This window comes from Netta rufina, assembly GCF_964035555.1.
Source record: "Netta rufina genome assembly, chromosome: 2".
Lineage (NCBI taxonomy): Eukaryota > Metazoa > Chordata > Aves > Anseriformes > Anatidae > Netta > Netta rufina.
Window position 1 is genome coordinate 23,964,318 of NC_140124.1, and position 17,776 is coordinate 23,982,093.

At 38.3% G+C, this 17,776-nt stretch overlaps 1 protein-coding gene across 1 annotated transcript in view; it reads left to right on the plus strand.

Annotated features, from left to right (window-relative positions):
- Nucleotides 1-17,776, plus strand: part of CDK14 (cyclin dependent kinase 14) — a gene marked incomplete at its 3' end in the record, with an annotated part of 181,690 nt that overhangs the window by 77,891 nt on the left and 86,023 nt on the right. Inside the window, exon 6 of the mRNA XM_084282821.1 lies at nt 5,717-5,840. Within this exon, the coding sequence (XP_084138947.1) occupies nt 5,717-5,840 (124 nt within the window). The remainder of the gene's footprint in view (nt 1-5,716; nt 5,841-17,776) is intronic.

Sequence of the window (17,776 nt, forward strand, 5' to 3'; positions counted from 1 at the left end):
GGTGATGAGTGATGTTAAAGCTTATGCAGTATTGTGTATTACTTTTTGAAAGTAACTATGCTAATACAGCAATATGAGCTTGCTAAAGGAGTGGTACATTAATCTTGTCTTGCTTTCAGCTTTCTTCTGAACCACTCAAGGTCCAGCTTAGCTCAGCTCCATTTGTGTTTTCTTGCTGCAGAGAGACCAGAGCAAAGATGTGGACTTCTGTGCATCTTCTGTTGTCTAAAAGTTTCCATGTAGCTTTCTACTTTTGTATCTAGGCCCAGGTCCTTTATTCCCACAATAAAACATGTGGTAAGGGAGCTCAAATGCAAGAAATCATTCAGAAATCATTCTGTGCCATCAGGAAAAGATTGTTCCTCACTGAAAAAAGTCCCTTCAAGGGCTTATTAGCTTGCCCTCTTGGGCAGCATCCATACTGTCCTTGGTGCCTCAGCAGATACTGTGTGGAAATGCTACATTTCCTGAAGGATCTCTCTGGGCATGTTGTGAATTTCTTCCTGCTTTTCATGTACCCCAGCATCCTTTGCCAGGAACTCTCTTTACCATCTCTGGGAATGGATAGCAATGATGTGGAGTCATCTAAGCAGTTCTACACAGATGATCTGTACATGGGCATCCCCCTTTATCATTAGATTAGTCAGAGCTGCCTGAACCAAAGTCAGAAAGCATTAACTCCCATCATTCCCCTTAGATGTGTTTTGGATGGCCTGTGTCAGTGTTTAGTTTACAAGCTCATTTGGATGAGAAGAGCTCAAGATCCTATGTGACATTCAGAGGCCAACAAGATAGTAAAGCATTTAGCTGCATGTGATCCATCTTGCAGCTGTTAGATGTGTGCATTTAATGGTCTAGCTTGTACGCTTGCCCAGACTCATGAAAAACACCATGAAAGCAAGAATGTTAATCCAGGCAGCTGGCAAGTCTTTCAAAAAATTTCATTGGTTTAAACAGGCATTTGGTCAAATGTTACATGTAGCTCGAGTGGCCATCCAGGACTTATACCTTAAAGACTACATTTATTTGCTGTAGGTGCTGCTATTTTTGTGTAATTGAGGTTTTTCTCTTGTAAGTTTCAAGGACAGCTAATAGTCACAGTCCATAAACTCCAGATTAGCTTTGACCTACATGCAGTTTTCTCATTGTGACAATGAAAATTCTTCATTAGAATATGTAGTTCAGACTAAAGTGAAAGCTGTGTAACTGTTAGGGTAGAAAACGTGTGTGTTTTGTTTTTGTTTTTGTTGTTGTTGTTGTTGTTGTTGTTCCCCTCTCTCCCCCCACGTATCCTCAATAAACAAGACCTGAAACACAAATATACATATTGTCTGAATATAAAACTGTTAAGTGTTCTCCTGCAAGATGAAGCCATGCCAAAACCCTGATTGCTATAGACTAACCTCACTTCTCTTTTCTTTCTATTCCAATTTTCATCACAATGACCCTTGCCATTTTATGAGTCTTTCATTTTATTGCTAAACTGCCTTTTTCACTATCTATGCAAACAGTATGCAAGTAATGCCCTAGTTTGTTTATCACAGGATATTTGATGGTTATATAGCTTTGTTTATGATGATGCAAATATTAAAGCTAGTAACATATAAGCTCAAAAACCACAAATCTCTTCTGTAACATTTCTACTTTCACGACTAACAGAAGGGAAGCAGAGAGGTTTCTCAGGGAGAGCTTTCCTCAAAGACAGCAGAGGGATCTTGTCTGAGAGAAAGCAAAACTATTTCCTGAGGCTTCAGAAATTATTCTTTCCAATTCATTTTTTCTTCTTGTGGAGCAGGGAACACTTGAACATAGAGAGGCTCTTCTGCTATTCTCGCTTTCCAAGCAATCTCAAAGGGCACACAGTTTGCAAAATGTTGTACAGCCAGGACTTAGGTTTGTATTTTTACTTAAATAATAGAATCATACAATCATTAAGGCTGGAAAAGACTTCATAGCCCTTCTCTGCACTCACTCTAACAGATCAACATCCTCCTTGTGCTGGGGTCCCCAGACCTGGGCACAGCACTCCAAATGAGGCCTCACAAGAGCAGAATAGAGGGGCATAGTCACATCCCTCAACCTGCTGGCTGCTCCTCTTTTGATGCAGCCCAGGATGTAGTTGGTCTTCTGGGCTGCAAGCACACACTGCTGGCTCATGTTGAGCTTTTTGTCCACTGCAACTCCCAAGTCTTTCTCTGCAGGGATGCTCTCAATGTGTTCTGCTCCCAGTCAGTGCTCATGTTTGGGATTGCCCCAACCTAGGTGTAGCACCTTGCTGCAGAGTTCTTGTGCTCTAAGGAAAACATCCTTAAAGAGTTGCCAGCTCTGTTCAGCTCCTTTGTCCCTATGGACAGTGTTCCAGGGAATCTCATCCACTAGGTGTTTGAGTAGCTTGAAGTTCAGTCTTTGGAAGTTCAGGGTCCTGACCATGTCCCTTGTAACCATGTTCAGGGTCCTGACCGTGTCCCCGTGTGACCACATCTACCCTTTCCTTAAACACTTCCAGTGGCAGTGACTCCACCACTCCCCTGGGCAGCCTGTTCCAATGCCTAACCACTTTGAAAAGAATTTTTTTTTCCCACCTGAACCTCCCATCGTGCAACTTGAGGCCATTCCCTCTAGTCCTGTGAGAAGAGACTGACCCCCAGCTCCCCACACCTTCCTTTCAGGTAGTTGTAGAGAGTAATGAGGTCTCCCTTGAGCCTCCTCTTCTTCAGACTAAACAATCCCAGTGCCCTCAGCTGCTCCTCACAGGACCTGTGCTTCAGGCTCTTCACCAGCTTCGTAGACTTTCTCTGGACACATTCCAGGGCCTCAATGTCCTTCTTATAGTGGGAGGTCCAAAACTGAATACAGTACTTGAGGTGCAGCCTCACCAGAGCCGAGTACAGGGGGATGAGGTGCGGCCTCACTAGAGCCAAGTACAGGGATCACCTCCCTGGTCCTGCTGGCTGCACTATTCCTGATACAAGCAAGGATGCTGTTGGCCTTCTTGGCTACCTGGGCACACTGCTGGCTCATGTTCAGGTGAGCATTGACCAACACCCCCAGATCCTTTTCCTCTGTACAGCTTTCCAGCCACTCTCCCCCAGGACTGTAGTGCTGCATGGGGTTGTTGTGACCAAAGCGTAGGACCCAGCATTTAGCCATGTTGAACTTCATCCCATTGGCCTCTGCCTGTTGACTCATACTTTCCATGTCCCTCGGCAGGGTCTTCCTGCCTTCTGGCAGATTGACACTTCCCCCCAACTTGGTGTCATCTGCAAACTTAGTGAGGGTGCACTCAATTCCCTCATCCAAGTCATCAATAAAGATATTAAAGAGGATGGGCCCCAACACTGACCCCTGGGGATCACCACTGGTGACCAGTTACCAGCTTGATTTCACTCCATTCACCACCACTCTCTGGGCCTGGCCTTCCAGACAGTTTTTAACCCAGCTAAGAGTGTACCTGTCCAAGCCATGGGCTGCCAGCTTCTCCAAGAGGGTACTGTGGGAGATCGTAAAGCAAAGGCTTTGCTAACGTCTAGGTAGACTATGTCAACAGGCTTTCCCTCACTCACTGGGTGGGTCACCCAGTCATAGAAGGAGATGAGGTTGGTCAGGCAGGACCTGCCTCTCATGAACCCATATAAAATCTTTTCACGTTTTAGTATCACCAAAGTAAAACAATGCTGATTGGGAAAGGAGAAAACAAAACTTGACAAAGTTTACCCTGTAATGAGTCGAAGGTGATTTTTCACCTTCTATTTCACACAGTGTATGTGAGAGAGTTAACTGACTTTTGTGGAAGTTCTTCATTAGAAACATGTCTAAAAGTTTGGAACAGACCTATGTTCCAAAGCTGTCCTCAAGAGCAGATGTTTATTCTGTTTAGCTATGAAATTGCTGTGTTTTTTTTTTTTTCTTAGTACAATGTGTCAAATCACTTGACGCTTTGCATTAAAGCCAAATGAAAGACTGCATTAATTAATATATTTTGAATTACAAAGATCGCAGTGCTGTAAGACAACATGATGCTTAAAAATAACTGTTGAAGTTTAATGTCATTGAGTTAGTTTGGCAAAATGGCTATTTTCCATATCTTTTATGAAAAGAAGTTGGAAGTTATTTAGTAGAATTTAACTTATATTTTAAGACTGTAATGAAAGCCATTTCTGCTTCCTGTCTTTAAAATAGTTTTTGTGTACTGTGAGTTCCATTTTAACCACAATTCAAAAAGGAATGTGCATGTTACTTATGACTTTCCTGCTATTCTTTCTTTTGTTTCTGTATTTTGCTCTTAAGTTTCCTCAGCACATTGTTAGACTCAGCCTTGGCAAGAAGGTGATTGATATGGCTCTTTGTGCCCTGGCTAAATAGCTACACATACAGTGTATTGTGTCTGCACTTTGGGAAAAAATGAAATGCAATTAAATTCATTTCAACTTCAGTAACATGACATTTCTGTTTCTTTCATGTCAGCTTTTATTCTCTTCTATAATCAGATTTTGTAACCCTTTTTATATTGTCTCCTCACTCAGCAGTCACTAAATAGGATGCTTGTGTTGCAAGTTAATTAGACATTGTTATGCGCTCAGGTTGACTTTTCCCAAATCTTTGGTGTGGTTTCCACAGCTTCCAGGGGAGCATGTTTCACCAGCTGGTGAGCTGTGAGGCATGAGGTCCATTCATTCTTGAATCTTCCATTTTGGGCGTTACAAATGCTTGTTCTGTTCCAACTCAGAAACGGTAGTACTTCTTTAAATATTTCATGCAATAGGAATGATCTATGTATTAGGAGAGATTCTTCAGAACTGCAAAGAAAACTCCTAGGAAACAATTAATCACCCTTTGTATTGACAGAAATCTGCTAGTGAATGATTTACAGCCTTTACAGCAGGTGCCACTAGAAGAGTGCAGGAGAATGATGGGAGAGGAGTTGAAAAGGGGAGGACAAAAGATCTCCATCATCCAGCTCTTTGTTCATAATTGTAAATTACAAAAATACAAAACATCAGTGCTTAGCTCTAGGGAAAGCATTTGTAGAGTACAGTGAAGAGTTAAAAAACAAACAAACAAACAAAAACATGAGAAATGAGTTAGGTTCTTATTTAAATTTAAGACTATTATAAGTAGGTTTAAACAGTCATCTTTTTGTTCAGTGTGAATTGTCATTTCTTAATGAAATATACATAAGCAACTCCCATAAAAGACTTTGAAGGGGAAAACCTCTCGTACTTACAGATTACCTTGGGTACACAGACATTATTGTTATACTATTAATTTCTTTGTTTTAGCTCCAATCCCATCCCCCAGCCTTATCTCCCCATCCCTATCCACCCTGTACTGTTGTTTCCTATAATTAGGGAAGATACACATCTGTCTTCAGGCTACCACGTAATCTCTAAGGCCATATGGGTAAATGGAATATAATTATAATTTGGTAGAAATCGAGCCTTCTGCACATGGGTATATTGCTCTTATTCTTTTTAAAGAAGGCAAATTGAATCTACAATATAGTAGGGCTTGGAGAATGGAGTTAGTCCTTGCAAAGTACATATTTTTTAGATTGAAATTTCATTGTGTTCAATTTGGGTGGGGAATTACGCAGTTTGGGAGGAATTCTAACACAATGTTACCACAATATGCAAGCACCCTGCATATTGTGAAGAAATCAGCTGTGGTTATATGCAAAATATTAACAGAGGTCATTTTTTGTCCCCCTCTTTTTCAGTTATTTTTATTTCAGTTGCTGCGAGGACTGTCTTACATCCACCAGCGTTACATTTTGCACAGGGACCTGAAACCACAGAATCTTCTGATCAGTGACACGGGGGAGTTAAAGCTGGCAGACTTTGGTAGGCAAGCAGTTAATTACAAGTCTCTTATAATGTTATAGGAATGTCAGACAGATGGTTCCATTGATTTCTCTTCCCCCCACCCTATTCCTTAGACACACCTTCTTCATTGTAGATAATTGCACATTTTTCTCCTGAGCGAAGAAATTGATTATGGTCAACAAAATGCTTGATTAAAAGGCAGCAAGTGAAAAACAAATATATACTCCTGTTCTCACCATGAAAATAATGCTGGAAGTATTTCAGTTTTACTTGTCATGAGACCTCTGAATTAAAATTCAGAACCTTTGAAAAGAGAGATTGAGAGAGAGAGAACTGACGAAATACAGGATATGTGAAGAGCATAGTCACTTTGTGCAAGCAGCTCTAGGGTTGTGGAGATATGGAAGTAGGATTAACTTTCATAAAATGACGATTGATTGAAAGAGACTGAAAGATTTAAGAATATTTATTCTTTCTAAAGATAAAAGGAAACTAAGATCATCTGGACTGCTTTCAGTATCCATTCTTAGTCCCATATGGGGAAAAGCCTTATGTGAAGTATAGAAACAGGAGAAATTGTCCACTGAAAGGTTAGCCCTTTTTTGATATATATATATATACGTATATATATATTTAATTTTGATCTTCAAATACTTTTTAGTGACTACACTGGAGATGTAATCCTTCTTCTGAAAGTTAACATGAATACAGATGTGGCAAATGGCAGTATTTTTCTTTAGTGATTTTCAGAAAATGTTGTAGGAATTTCTCTTTTTCCAGTAGGTCAACTTGTCAGCTACTGATTCCAGCAGAACTTCTGAAGTAAGCTGAAAATATGACCTATCAGCTTTTTTGAAATGTCTTTTATTTTTATGACTGCTATCCACATCAGGCTTCTCATTTCATTCACCAGCAGTAATGAGGAAGCCTTATGTGCTAATTGGCAATTTCACTGTTAATGTAGTCGTGGTTTTTGTCTTTTAATTAGTATTACTGCAATTAACAGCTCTGTATGTATTTGCTGTGCTGGAGAATAGAGCAGAAATTCAGGTGGACGCTCCATAAGAACTTGATTGTGAGGTGATTAAAGAAACAGTATTAGAAACAGGAATAGTTTATTTTTACATACCATTTTCTGTGGCTGTTTTTCAAAACCTGGAGGATGCGAAAAGTTTCTTAAAGAAATGCTTAAAAAAAGCATTCCTGCATCTTGTATTTTACTGTAAGATTCCATTTCTTAAATACTTGAAACAAACAAATCATTAAGTGTTTTTGTTTGCAGTGAAGTATGAATTAGTCTTATGTTGATGATATTGTGCTGTTTGAAATAGATATTTTTGTTGTATTGTTGTTGTGTATAATACAGTGTACAGTTACCTGAATCCCAAATATCCCCATATTATAAATCCTTCAAGAGATTATTATGACAGTGCGCCAGCTTTGGAGGATACTGAAAACTCTGACCTTACAAACTCCTTTGTTATGTACAGTGTCTCATATGATGTGTTTGTTTTTTTTTCCCTTTATTTCTTCCCCCACCCCTCAAGCTATATGGCCAATTTGAAGCTATTAAAAAAAAAAAAAAGTCATTCAAGAAGAATTAATCTTTTGAAAATATCTCCCTTGAAAATAATCAACTCTAATGAATTAGTAATAATAATAATAAAATAATAATCTATCAGATACAGATATAGTCAATCTGTTATAATTTCATGTTTTTAGTTGTTTCTCTGACTGTAGTCTCTCTTGGGCTAGAAACCCATTTAAAGTCAGTTAGTGTATATAGTGATGCTGATCCTCATCTAGGACTGCAAGACATTGCTGTATATTACCAGTACTCAAATAAATAAAGTTAATAGTCCTACTTTGGTTAAATTTGTTGGTTAAATCCTGCTCCATGTGTGGTATAATGAAATTCTATCCAAGCAATTTGACAAACATGAAGTGTCAGAGCAATAAGTCTTGGTTCTTTATGTTTTATTATAATGTTAATGTGAAATCCCTGGAAAACCTGTTAAAAATGAAGAGAAAATTAGAAATTTGAAAAATTCAGTGACCATTGCTTAATTCCACAGTAGCCAGCCCTTTTCTTGAGCTAGGTCCAGTAGCCTTCCTTTTGTGGCTGGGTACAAGAGGCCTTCAAACTTTTCAGATGTGTTTTTAAGAAAACAAACAAAAAAAACCTTTCCTCAGCACTGCTAAATTCTTTGTTGGAAATGTGAACCGGTCAATGTGATGCCCAACTCAGACGTACAACTGATGTTCATGTTGGCTGATGTTCAGTAGAATATAAGAAAGCTTGGGACATTTATGTTCCTTATGTGCTTTCACCTTGTTATAGTAGGAAATGGAGCTCTCACTTCTGAGGACTTTTTTGTACCTCAGTGCAGCATGAGGCTAATGTTCCTTTGCCAACATCAAAGGCAATATTTTCTCAGCTTTGTGTTGGCAGGAATTAAAGATTGACCATTATGTATTATTATGAAATGAAGAATAAAGGTGTAAAAGTAAAACTAGAATGAAATACCAAGTAATAGGCATGTGAATGTATAATGTAGTGAGGATTTTTTTCTGTTGTAAGTTTGTCTTGATGTAACAGAAACACCTGCATAACCCCCTCTTATTTACTGAGAGGAGATTATATGACTCCATATTTTTTTTCAAGCTGTATTTTCTTTCATGGCTAATGAACTTGTAAAATTCAAAACCAGATGGGTTAAATTTCTCTGAGAAACAAGATGAAAAATTAGATGTGATGAGGTTAAAGTTTAAAGGGTTGTGACCTCTTTCACTGAAGGCATGAGAAATGAGAGCATAAACATGTGCATGCACATATACATGTTCACGAATGCATGTTTACCTATTAAAACACTGTACCATTAGAACCCATCTTCCACTTTCCCAGTATGAAAGACTCTTCTTAAACAAGATGTAAGATACAGTCTTGCTTCTCTTTACATTTTTCTTCCGTAAATGACTAATTCATGATAATGGCTTGGAAAGGAAGTTGATTTAGATTATATTTTTGATTAATTACATGAGAAGTGGTATGGAAATTAGAGAAATGGGTGCTTTGTTTTAGAATTCACTCAAGGCAGAAGAGAACTTATCATGAAATCAGTTTCTGACAGAGATAGCATTGACTTTGCTAGCAAAATAAATATAAAATCCTAGAGCAAAGGCCTTTTAGTCTCTAAGGACAAGACCTTCAGATTTTGTTTCATAAGTTTATAAAAAATCAACAGTTTGGCTGAAGGTTTTTAATTTGGCATCAGGCTTATTTAATCTCCTCAGTGTGGGATATCAAATACTTAAAAGCAGGCTGCAGTAGATCATAGTTCTTGAATAAACAAGGTAAAAGAAAGGCTATTCATGCCTGCCAGTGCATTGCATTGCAGCTGAAGTGGAATCTTTGAATAACCGTGGGCATGTGTTTTTCTATAGCACAGCTTCCAGACATAGATACTCCACTGTGTGGGAGTGCCTTTGTTCAGATGAACGGGAATTTGCTTTACTGTTCGTTGTGCTATAGTTGCTATGAAATGAACATTTATGAGAAGACTCGGCAGTAAAATGAAAAGGGATAACAGAACACAGAGACTTTATCAAATTAAAAATTGATGAGGTGTAAAAAATGGCTTCCTTGAGAAGATATAATAGGGAAGACTACTTCTTGAATAATTGTTGCTCTGAAAAATAGTCCTTGAATTCTATTCTTGCATTCTTTTTTTTTTTTTTCTTCAATCTAATTAAAATTCCAGAGGAAATTAAAGTATATAGGAATTTTCCTTATGAAATTAAATGCAATAATTATTTTTGATCCTGCACTGTGAATTTGTCTAGCTGTCTGTAGTTTTGGTTATTTTCTCCTGTACATATGTCTGTCTTGAGTAGAAATAAAGTATTAAAAACTTCTAATGAGTATCACCATAAGCAATTACAAACTTAAATGAACAGAGCCTTGTGCTGGATGTTAGCCACCACATAGACTGGGCTGTGTAACTGTTGCTTAGGCTTTGATTAGTTATTTCTTCACTTTTAATTTTTCTGTGCACTATTCACAGATGTATTTATTTGGCCTTTGGATGTGTATTGACTTTAAAAACAAACAAACAAACAAACAAAAAACAACTTGGAGCCTTTGTTTAGGAAAATCATTGAGCAGCTTTAAAAGCAAGGTGTGTTTCAAAAGCAAATGCATTTATGTTAATTTTAGAGTGTCAAGTGGCTGTACAGCAGTGGATAGGAGCATGAACCCAAAGACTGAACACTAAGAATATCTTATTTTTTTCCAAGTGTTACTTGCAATCAGGTGATTATTATTCTAAGCAGAATACCTTTCTAAGGAAGTATGTAATTTGTATTAATATTGAACAATCATTCAAGAATTCTTTGTTTTATTTATGTATGAGGTACATATTATAACCAGTACCACTTGTCATTTCCACAATCCTTCATTTTTAAGCTTGAATTCAAACCTCTAAAAGATTCTACCAAAGACTGGATAAGCAAATATAGATGACAACACTAGAGGAACAGACTGCCAGGCACATTATCTTTGACTCTGCATGATGGTGCTTCTGAGTGACCACTCAGGCAGGAGGGTCTACAGTGTAGACAGGTCTTAGACGGCAGCAGCTCTGCCATCAGTGAGGAGTTTAAGGCACCTGGGAGGAAAATAAGTTGGGGCGAAGAAGGAGGCAGGCAACAACAGGCTGTTGAGGAAGAAAAGTAAAGATGCTGGAGGAGCATTAGGGAGAGAAGTAATAAGTGGTTGTGGAAAATGTAGGCCCTTAGCTATGTGGAAAATGTAGGCCCTTTGCCAAGTGGGGCACGTGAGGTAGTCACAGCAGACGCAGATAGGGCTGATGTGCTCAGTGACATCCTTGTCTCAGTCTTCACAAATGAAATCTCACAAACCTATGTCGTCAGAGACACGGTTCAGGGAGGAGAAGAGTGAGTGGAAGAGAACTGAGTCAGGGATCTTCTGAGAAATGTTGACCCATGCAAGTTCGTGAGTCCAAACACGAGACTTCTTGAGGGTACTGGGAAAGATGACTGATGTCATTGTGAGGCTGCTTTCTATCATCTTTGAAAGATTGTGTCAACTGGGGGAGGTCTCCAATAACGGGGTAAAAGTGAACATTGTACTAGTTTTCAAAAAGAGCAAGAAGGAAGGTCTGGGATGGGAAGGAAAGTTCCAGGGATGGGAAAATGGTGGAGCAGGTCCTCTTACATACAATACTTGTTGTTAGAATTTAGTTATTGTGTATGCCAATATAAATCAAGATTGGCTAATCGGTTATGCTTACATCCAGATTATTACTTTTAAACTACAGCTCAAAGTTTCTGAATGGCTGATAGCAATCAACAAGGAGGTGGGAAGTGGATCCTTTCCAGGAAGGATTTGTCTTTCTGTGTTTTGTTTCTTATTCTCTGTCCCCAAACTTCAATTAGAAGCCCAATATTCTGACTCTTCTAGGAACAATGTGGACCTTTAAACTGATCATATTATGTTTTCTCTTACATATTCTTTAGTTTGAAAAATGTTGTGCTCTCTGGCTTGAAAAAATACATGTTATACTTGTTATTAGAAATTTTCAGATAAAACAGTTATGGAACTTTTGAGGGCAGGCACATTGCATGTCACTTGCTGATGTATTGAAAAACTCCTCAGGGCATCATAGGTATATGGAACAAAACATTTCAGCTTGGTTTGCATGTGAAGCAGTCACAGCACCTCTGACACTGTGAGAGAAACTGACCAAATTAAGAATCTTGTTCTGCTTTATCTGTTAGTTGATCAACATGCTGCTGGGAATTTTATGTCAGGGGATTTCTTGTTTGTGAAACTTCCCTGCAGACACTTTTCCCATTTGTCTTTTCTGCTAGGCCTGCAGTATAGGTGAACTGTACCAGTTGTGTGGTTGAGAAGTTTGAAGATCTGTTTGATCTGCATTTTGGACTGTGCAGTTTTCTCAAGTGCAAAGATCTCCTATGTAATCACATCTTTTAATTGGGGCGTGATTCTTTTTAGCATGTACTGTGACTTTCTTGCTATGCCATCGCTCCAAGACACAGTGTATGGTTGTGACTGTGCAGGTACCCAAGAGGCAGATGTGCAAAATATAATTTCAAAGTGTGAAAGAGAAAGTCTAGAAGGTATTGTTAGCTTGACTGTAATTTGAAAGGATAGGAAAACTTGTTGATTAAATTATTAACATTATTAATTTTTTATTACATTTTGTAAGGCTTGCATAGAAATTGCCCCTTCACCCCCTTCCCTCCACTGATTCTTCTAAGTTTCAGTCTGTTAAAAAAGCCTCAGGCTGTGGTAATGCCCCAAAGAGTTCTAGTGTTGCAAGGTGAGTGTGAAAGAACATTAGGAAATAGGTATTTTAATGTTCTGGGGCTTGTTCCTGCAGTCAGACAGTTGCTCTTTCTTGTCTGTGGGAGTGGGCTTTGGAAAGAAAAATGGCAGAAGAATTTTCATGTAAATTTCTTTGCTTTAGTCTTCCAAATAACACGGACCCTAAAGCCTTTCAATTCAGCTTTTTGTTATCTTTTGGGATCTAATTAGATGAGTAAGGAGCTGCAGGAGGTCTAGCATCATGGTGGAAATACTGCCTTACACTTTCAGAATTTTCTTGATATAAAACTTTGTGATGTAAGAAAAGACAGTATCAAATAGGTATGATTGAGCCTTGCATCCTTTTGGATATATAGGATGATTAATAATAGATAACAGGAGCAAAGAGGCTTGAGGATTGTAATAAAGAGAATTGTACTCCATAGAGTTGCAGTTTAAAACTGCAGCTGAGTATTAAAGAGGATGTTTCCATGAATTTCCATACAGATTTTACTGCAGGGAGCATGTTGGAGATATGTCATGAGGGACAAAACGATTGCTGTATAGTTAGTTTACTGTTAAAATGATTAAAGCTATGTTGATAACTTGAAAAAATAGTTCTTTTTTCACAGTAAGAGTCCCATAAGGAATTTCTTTATATGCATTCATATGAAATGTTGGATAGCATAAAAGTTTGCTCACACTATGTTTTTCTGTGTGAATGGCCCACAGAGTATCAGTTCTTGAAGATATCAGTATATGGAGTTGTCATGGTGCTGGAAGTTTCCATTTTCGGTGATGCTTGGTGTAATTGTTTGCAAAACTCCTCAGGGAATGTTTCTAGCTGTGGGCTGGCAACCTCTAACCTTCCTGGCTTTAGGAAACAGCAGGCTGGGTAGCTGCAGTTGTATGGTTTGAGGATGAGCTGTAGGAGCTGCCTGGGTCACTTTGGAGGTAGCTGACCCACCACAAACCCCTGCTGCTTCAGGAACAGGCTGTGCCAGGGCTGGAGAAATCATGGAAGATGTTTGAATGTTTTTATTAAAGGCTGCTGCTGGTGATGAAGGGAACCAGCATACCCAAAATGTAGGTCCACAGACTCCTCAAATACCTAATCTGAAATGAACAGAATGAAAAAGGCATTTATTTCCCATATTCCTGCTAGAGGTTGCTGTTTCCCCAGGTGCAGCCTGGTCCCCTTTGATAATAGCCTTCCAGCCTGAAGAATTCGTTCTCATAGCCCCAGGGAAGGTTGCAAGGATAGGTTTCTTTGAGGGGTATTGATAATGTTTGTATTAATAGCAAGTAATGAAGATGGTTCACAATGTTGTGAGTTGAAAAAAAAAAAAAAAAAAGGAAGTAGGAACCTGGAAAGTGAAATCTTAAGATGCTTAAGCTTGAGTTAGCTTGCAGGTCTTTAGAAAATACCGTAATTTCTGTAACTGTAACACGGTGATTTTTGTTGAGAGCAGAAACTGCGAGTGCTATTCACTTCGACACCTGGGCTCGAGGCCTGGAGCAACAGAGCAACCTGTGTATATTTGGCCTGGTGTAACCTTGAACGCATGCTACCAACTCAGTGAAAAATGCCTTTATGGGCTCATTGCTTTCTGGCACCAGAGAAAGGGACCCCAGAGCTCAGGAGCTAAGTTCATTGGTAGCAAGGGTACCTTCAAATATGTTGTCTTGGAGGAAGGATTAAAGCTGCAGGTGCTGTGGACCCAGAGACCCTTTACAAGCTGCTGTATCGGTTATTTGTTTCCCCCAGATGACAAGCTGTCCCTCCACCCCAGATCTTCTTGGTTTCTAACAGTACAACAGACTGCTGTCAGGGAATAGCCAAAGCTGCCTCCTTCCCCTCGCCTCCTAGAAGTAATGGCTTCATGTGATGCTTTCCCAACCTTCTTGTATCTTGCCCAGAAAATGTGGGGAGTGAGATGAAATGCATAGGTGGCAGGAAATCTCAAGTGACAACAGTGCAAAGAGGTAGATTTAATTTCTGGTGCTTGGGCTGATGAATTCTTTTGTGCATTGTTTTAGAGATTAAACTGGAGGAGAATTTGTGGTCCAGTGCTGTGCAAATGCCTTTTGCTTCTCATATCTATTTAGCTTGCTGTTCCTGTCATGGACCTCAGTCTAATTTGTTTCATTGATCTGATGGGTTTATTGAGGAATTAGGCAAAACTAATTTAAAAATTGCCATTGTGAGAGTTGATGCAGGAAGAGTATCTTATGGCTGGAAAACGGGTTTGCTGGCTTATGGAAAATGAATAGATTTGACATAGGTTTTTTGGAGACAAACTGGACTTTATGTCCACGTCAGTCTCTACCGATTGTTTTTTAATTGTTGAAATTAAAATTCTTGAAAAATACCCATCTTTTCAGCTATATTAATAAGTAGATACTGTAACTTGAGCTCTTCCCACTAAGAAGCACTGTGTAGGATTATTGGCTGACAAGGAAAAAATAATAATTTATTTTTAAACCAATAAGGAACTGGAGATTGGTTTGAGTCATTAAATGAGTCCCCTGTTAAAAGCTTCTCAGATTACCTAGGGTTCAATCCAGTTTCAAATTGTTACAAGTTAGAGATATATTGAGCCTTTAAATAGGAGGAAAGCATCTTAATTATCCATTAAGGGCAATAAAGGAAGTTGGTTATGACACCATTAAAACAACTGTGATAAAAATCTGTTTCAGTGTTTTGTGCCTAGGAAGAATGTGGGATTTGGATGTCATCTGTAATGCGGCTAGCTCAGTGCTGATTGTGATCTTGCATTATTACCACAAGAGAGGCCCATCAAGCCAAAGGAATCTGTAGATGTATTTAAAATCTGGGCAGCAGTGACAAGCTTTTTGCTTTCCTTGCAAAAAAAAACCTTAAAACCTTATCCAGTCATGTGTCCATGATCTCATGTCAGTTTTCTCTTCCTACACATCTTGCTTCTTCTATAGCCTCAGTCTGTAGTCTAGTAAATAGTGTAGCTATAGGCCCCTGTTTTATGTTTCCAAAGTTTCTTTGCTCACTTCTGATACTATAGATACAGGGAAAAAATATCAGTGGAGGAATTGATGTAGTTACTGTGATGGTGGCACTTTAAAGGGAATGAGAAAAGTAATCAGAAGTGTGACTTTTGGACTAAGATGTGCTAAGATGTGCTTCCCCCTCCTTTCCCTGTTTAGGAATTAACTGAGAAACACCTCAGTGTGTTGCATTGCCAGTCTGGTTTTTGAAATTTCATACATAACGTGAGATTTTCACAAGTGTTGAGCAGCTGCAGCCACGCTAACTTGTCAGAATGGTGCTTCCAGTGTCTCAGTCCATGGTGATATTTCATTAGTAGTTTTCCTCCTGCCTGAGAAATGGCAAACTGCTTTTGTCAGTGTAGCTATATTCAAAAGCCTACTAGTGTCATGGTAAAGCATGGTAAAATATAGGCATCCAGGTTGATTCCCTAGTACTTTCCCTGTTGGCCTTCTTGGTCTGATTATGCTTTTGTTTAATGTTTCCTTATTTAGGAGAACATGCTATATTATAATGGGAGAAAATTATGCCAAATTGTAATCATTTAAATTTCATTGATGTGTTAATAGTTATGCATATTTATTTTACACAGGAAATAATCAGCTATGTGGAAATTAAAGGATAACTGGGAAGCGGTATGGGTTAAAGAAGAAAGAAACTATCACCAGTCAGAAAAAAAGTATTGATATGCAAAGAAAAAGATTAGTGTGAAAGGAGAATGGCAGTTCATTAAGAGAAATGTGCTGTTTAACTCAATATGAAATAATTGCATCATTGAGATAGCATTTTAAAGAAATGATTGCTCTGTAATCTATATCATGGTTTATTTTGTCCTAAATGGTGTAAAACCTTACTGCAACAGATCCACTTTTTATCTAGGTAATTTTTAATAATTTGTGTAGGGTTTATTTTCAGTCTTTCTGAAGGATACAGTGCTCGATATATTAATATTTTTTATAGTTGCATGATTCCTATTCATGTGTTAAGAGGAGAATTTTGCTGCAGCCACTGACCTCCACGGCACCCAGAAGCCATCAGGAACTAAGTTACTGATGATAAAAATGGGAGCTCAGGAATCACAAGCATTTGATGTGGGTGAGGTAGCAACATTGACAACTGCTTTGTACAAGGAAGGAAGTGCTGTTTGATGATTTTCACGTTACATATTAGGGAAAAAATCTGGTTAGATCTTCACCTTGTTAAAAGGTGGCCAAGCTCTCCTCCAACGTCACTTTCAGCTTTTCTCACCCTTGGCTTTTATGCCTTATATAACATATCAGATGTAGTAATTATTATTATTTTTTTTTTCCAGTGACCATTAGAAATAAGGGAGAAGAAGATATTCAGGTGTGATCTCTTTTATCCCTACCCCCAGCTATGCACATCTTATCCTTCTTCTTATCCTTCTTATTTCAGCAATTTTTAGGTCACTTTTCACTTTTTTTTTTTTTTTTTCTCCCAGTATTCACTCTTGTGGCTATATTTGCATTTAAGGATATTTTATTGCAGTGGTCTTTAAGTTAGCTGTTAACTGTAGTGGGTTGAATTGATTATAAAAGCAGATACCAAGCATGAGGCACTATAAGGAAAAGACTCATTGTATCAGTACTGTCACTGCTGATGGTAAGTTCTGTACTCTTCAAGCAGGGTGAAAATTTGATTCAGTTTTGAACTGTGTGTTGACCTTAGGAAAAAATATATATTTTTTTAAAATCACAGTCTTACTGAAATGCACTTTATGAAAAACAAACAAACAAACAAACAAAAAAAAAAAACAACAACAACTCCTAATTTACCTTCTTGCCATATAGGTTGCAGGATGTGATGCTGAATGGGTTGTCAGAATGAGATGCGCTCACCTGTGTACTTATGTTCATACATGCAAAACTGAAATAGGAAATGGTTTATATAAAGCATGAAAAGTTCCAAAGTTACTAATAATATGGCAGTAGTATTTTGCCTATGATCAAAATACTATTAGGGTTACTTTGCTTGCAATCCAGAATCAGGTTTTAATCAAGCACTGCACAGAGAAGCACATCAATAGTCCTTAAGTTAACTGAAATAATAGAGAAAGGAATGGTTTAGCCTCAGTACTAACAGTTTTTCATTTGTTTTACTGAGGTATGATACAGGGATTTGCAATTCCCCTGACTTAGTAACGTTACGTCTGTATATAACAGACTAGATATGGTCCTATAGCTCCAATTTTGCTTTCTTGGCAGTGGTATTTCAGCATTTCAGTATCAATATACAGAAAGATGCCACATGAGGAACATTTGCTTTTTAACTACACGCTTCCAGAATCCTACTGTATAAAGCACAGCCTTAATGCTTTTCTAATGTAACTTTTTAAAAATGAAATTGTCTGTTTTCATTTCTTCCTTCTCTGTGACAAAATTGTATTATGAACTGATTAGGTGGCTCTGCAGGAATACAGATGCCTGACTACTGATGTAAAGTCAAATAATCATTTAGACCTAAGCATATTGGAATGCCTCTCACAAAACTCTCCTTGTAGATTTGTGATTCAGCTAATTAAAGATGACATAGATGTTAAATGAGTTTTGAGGAGCGATT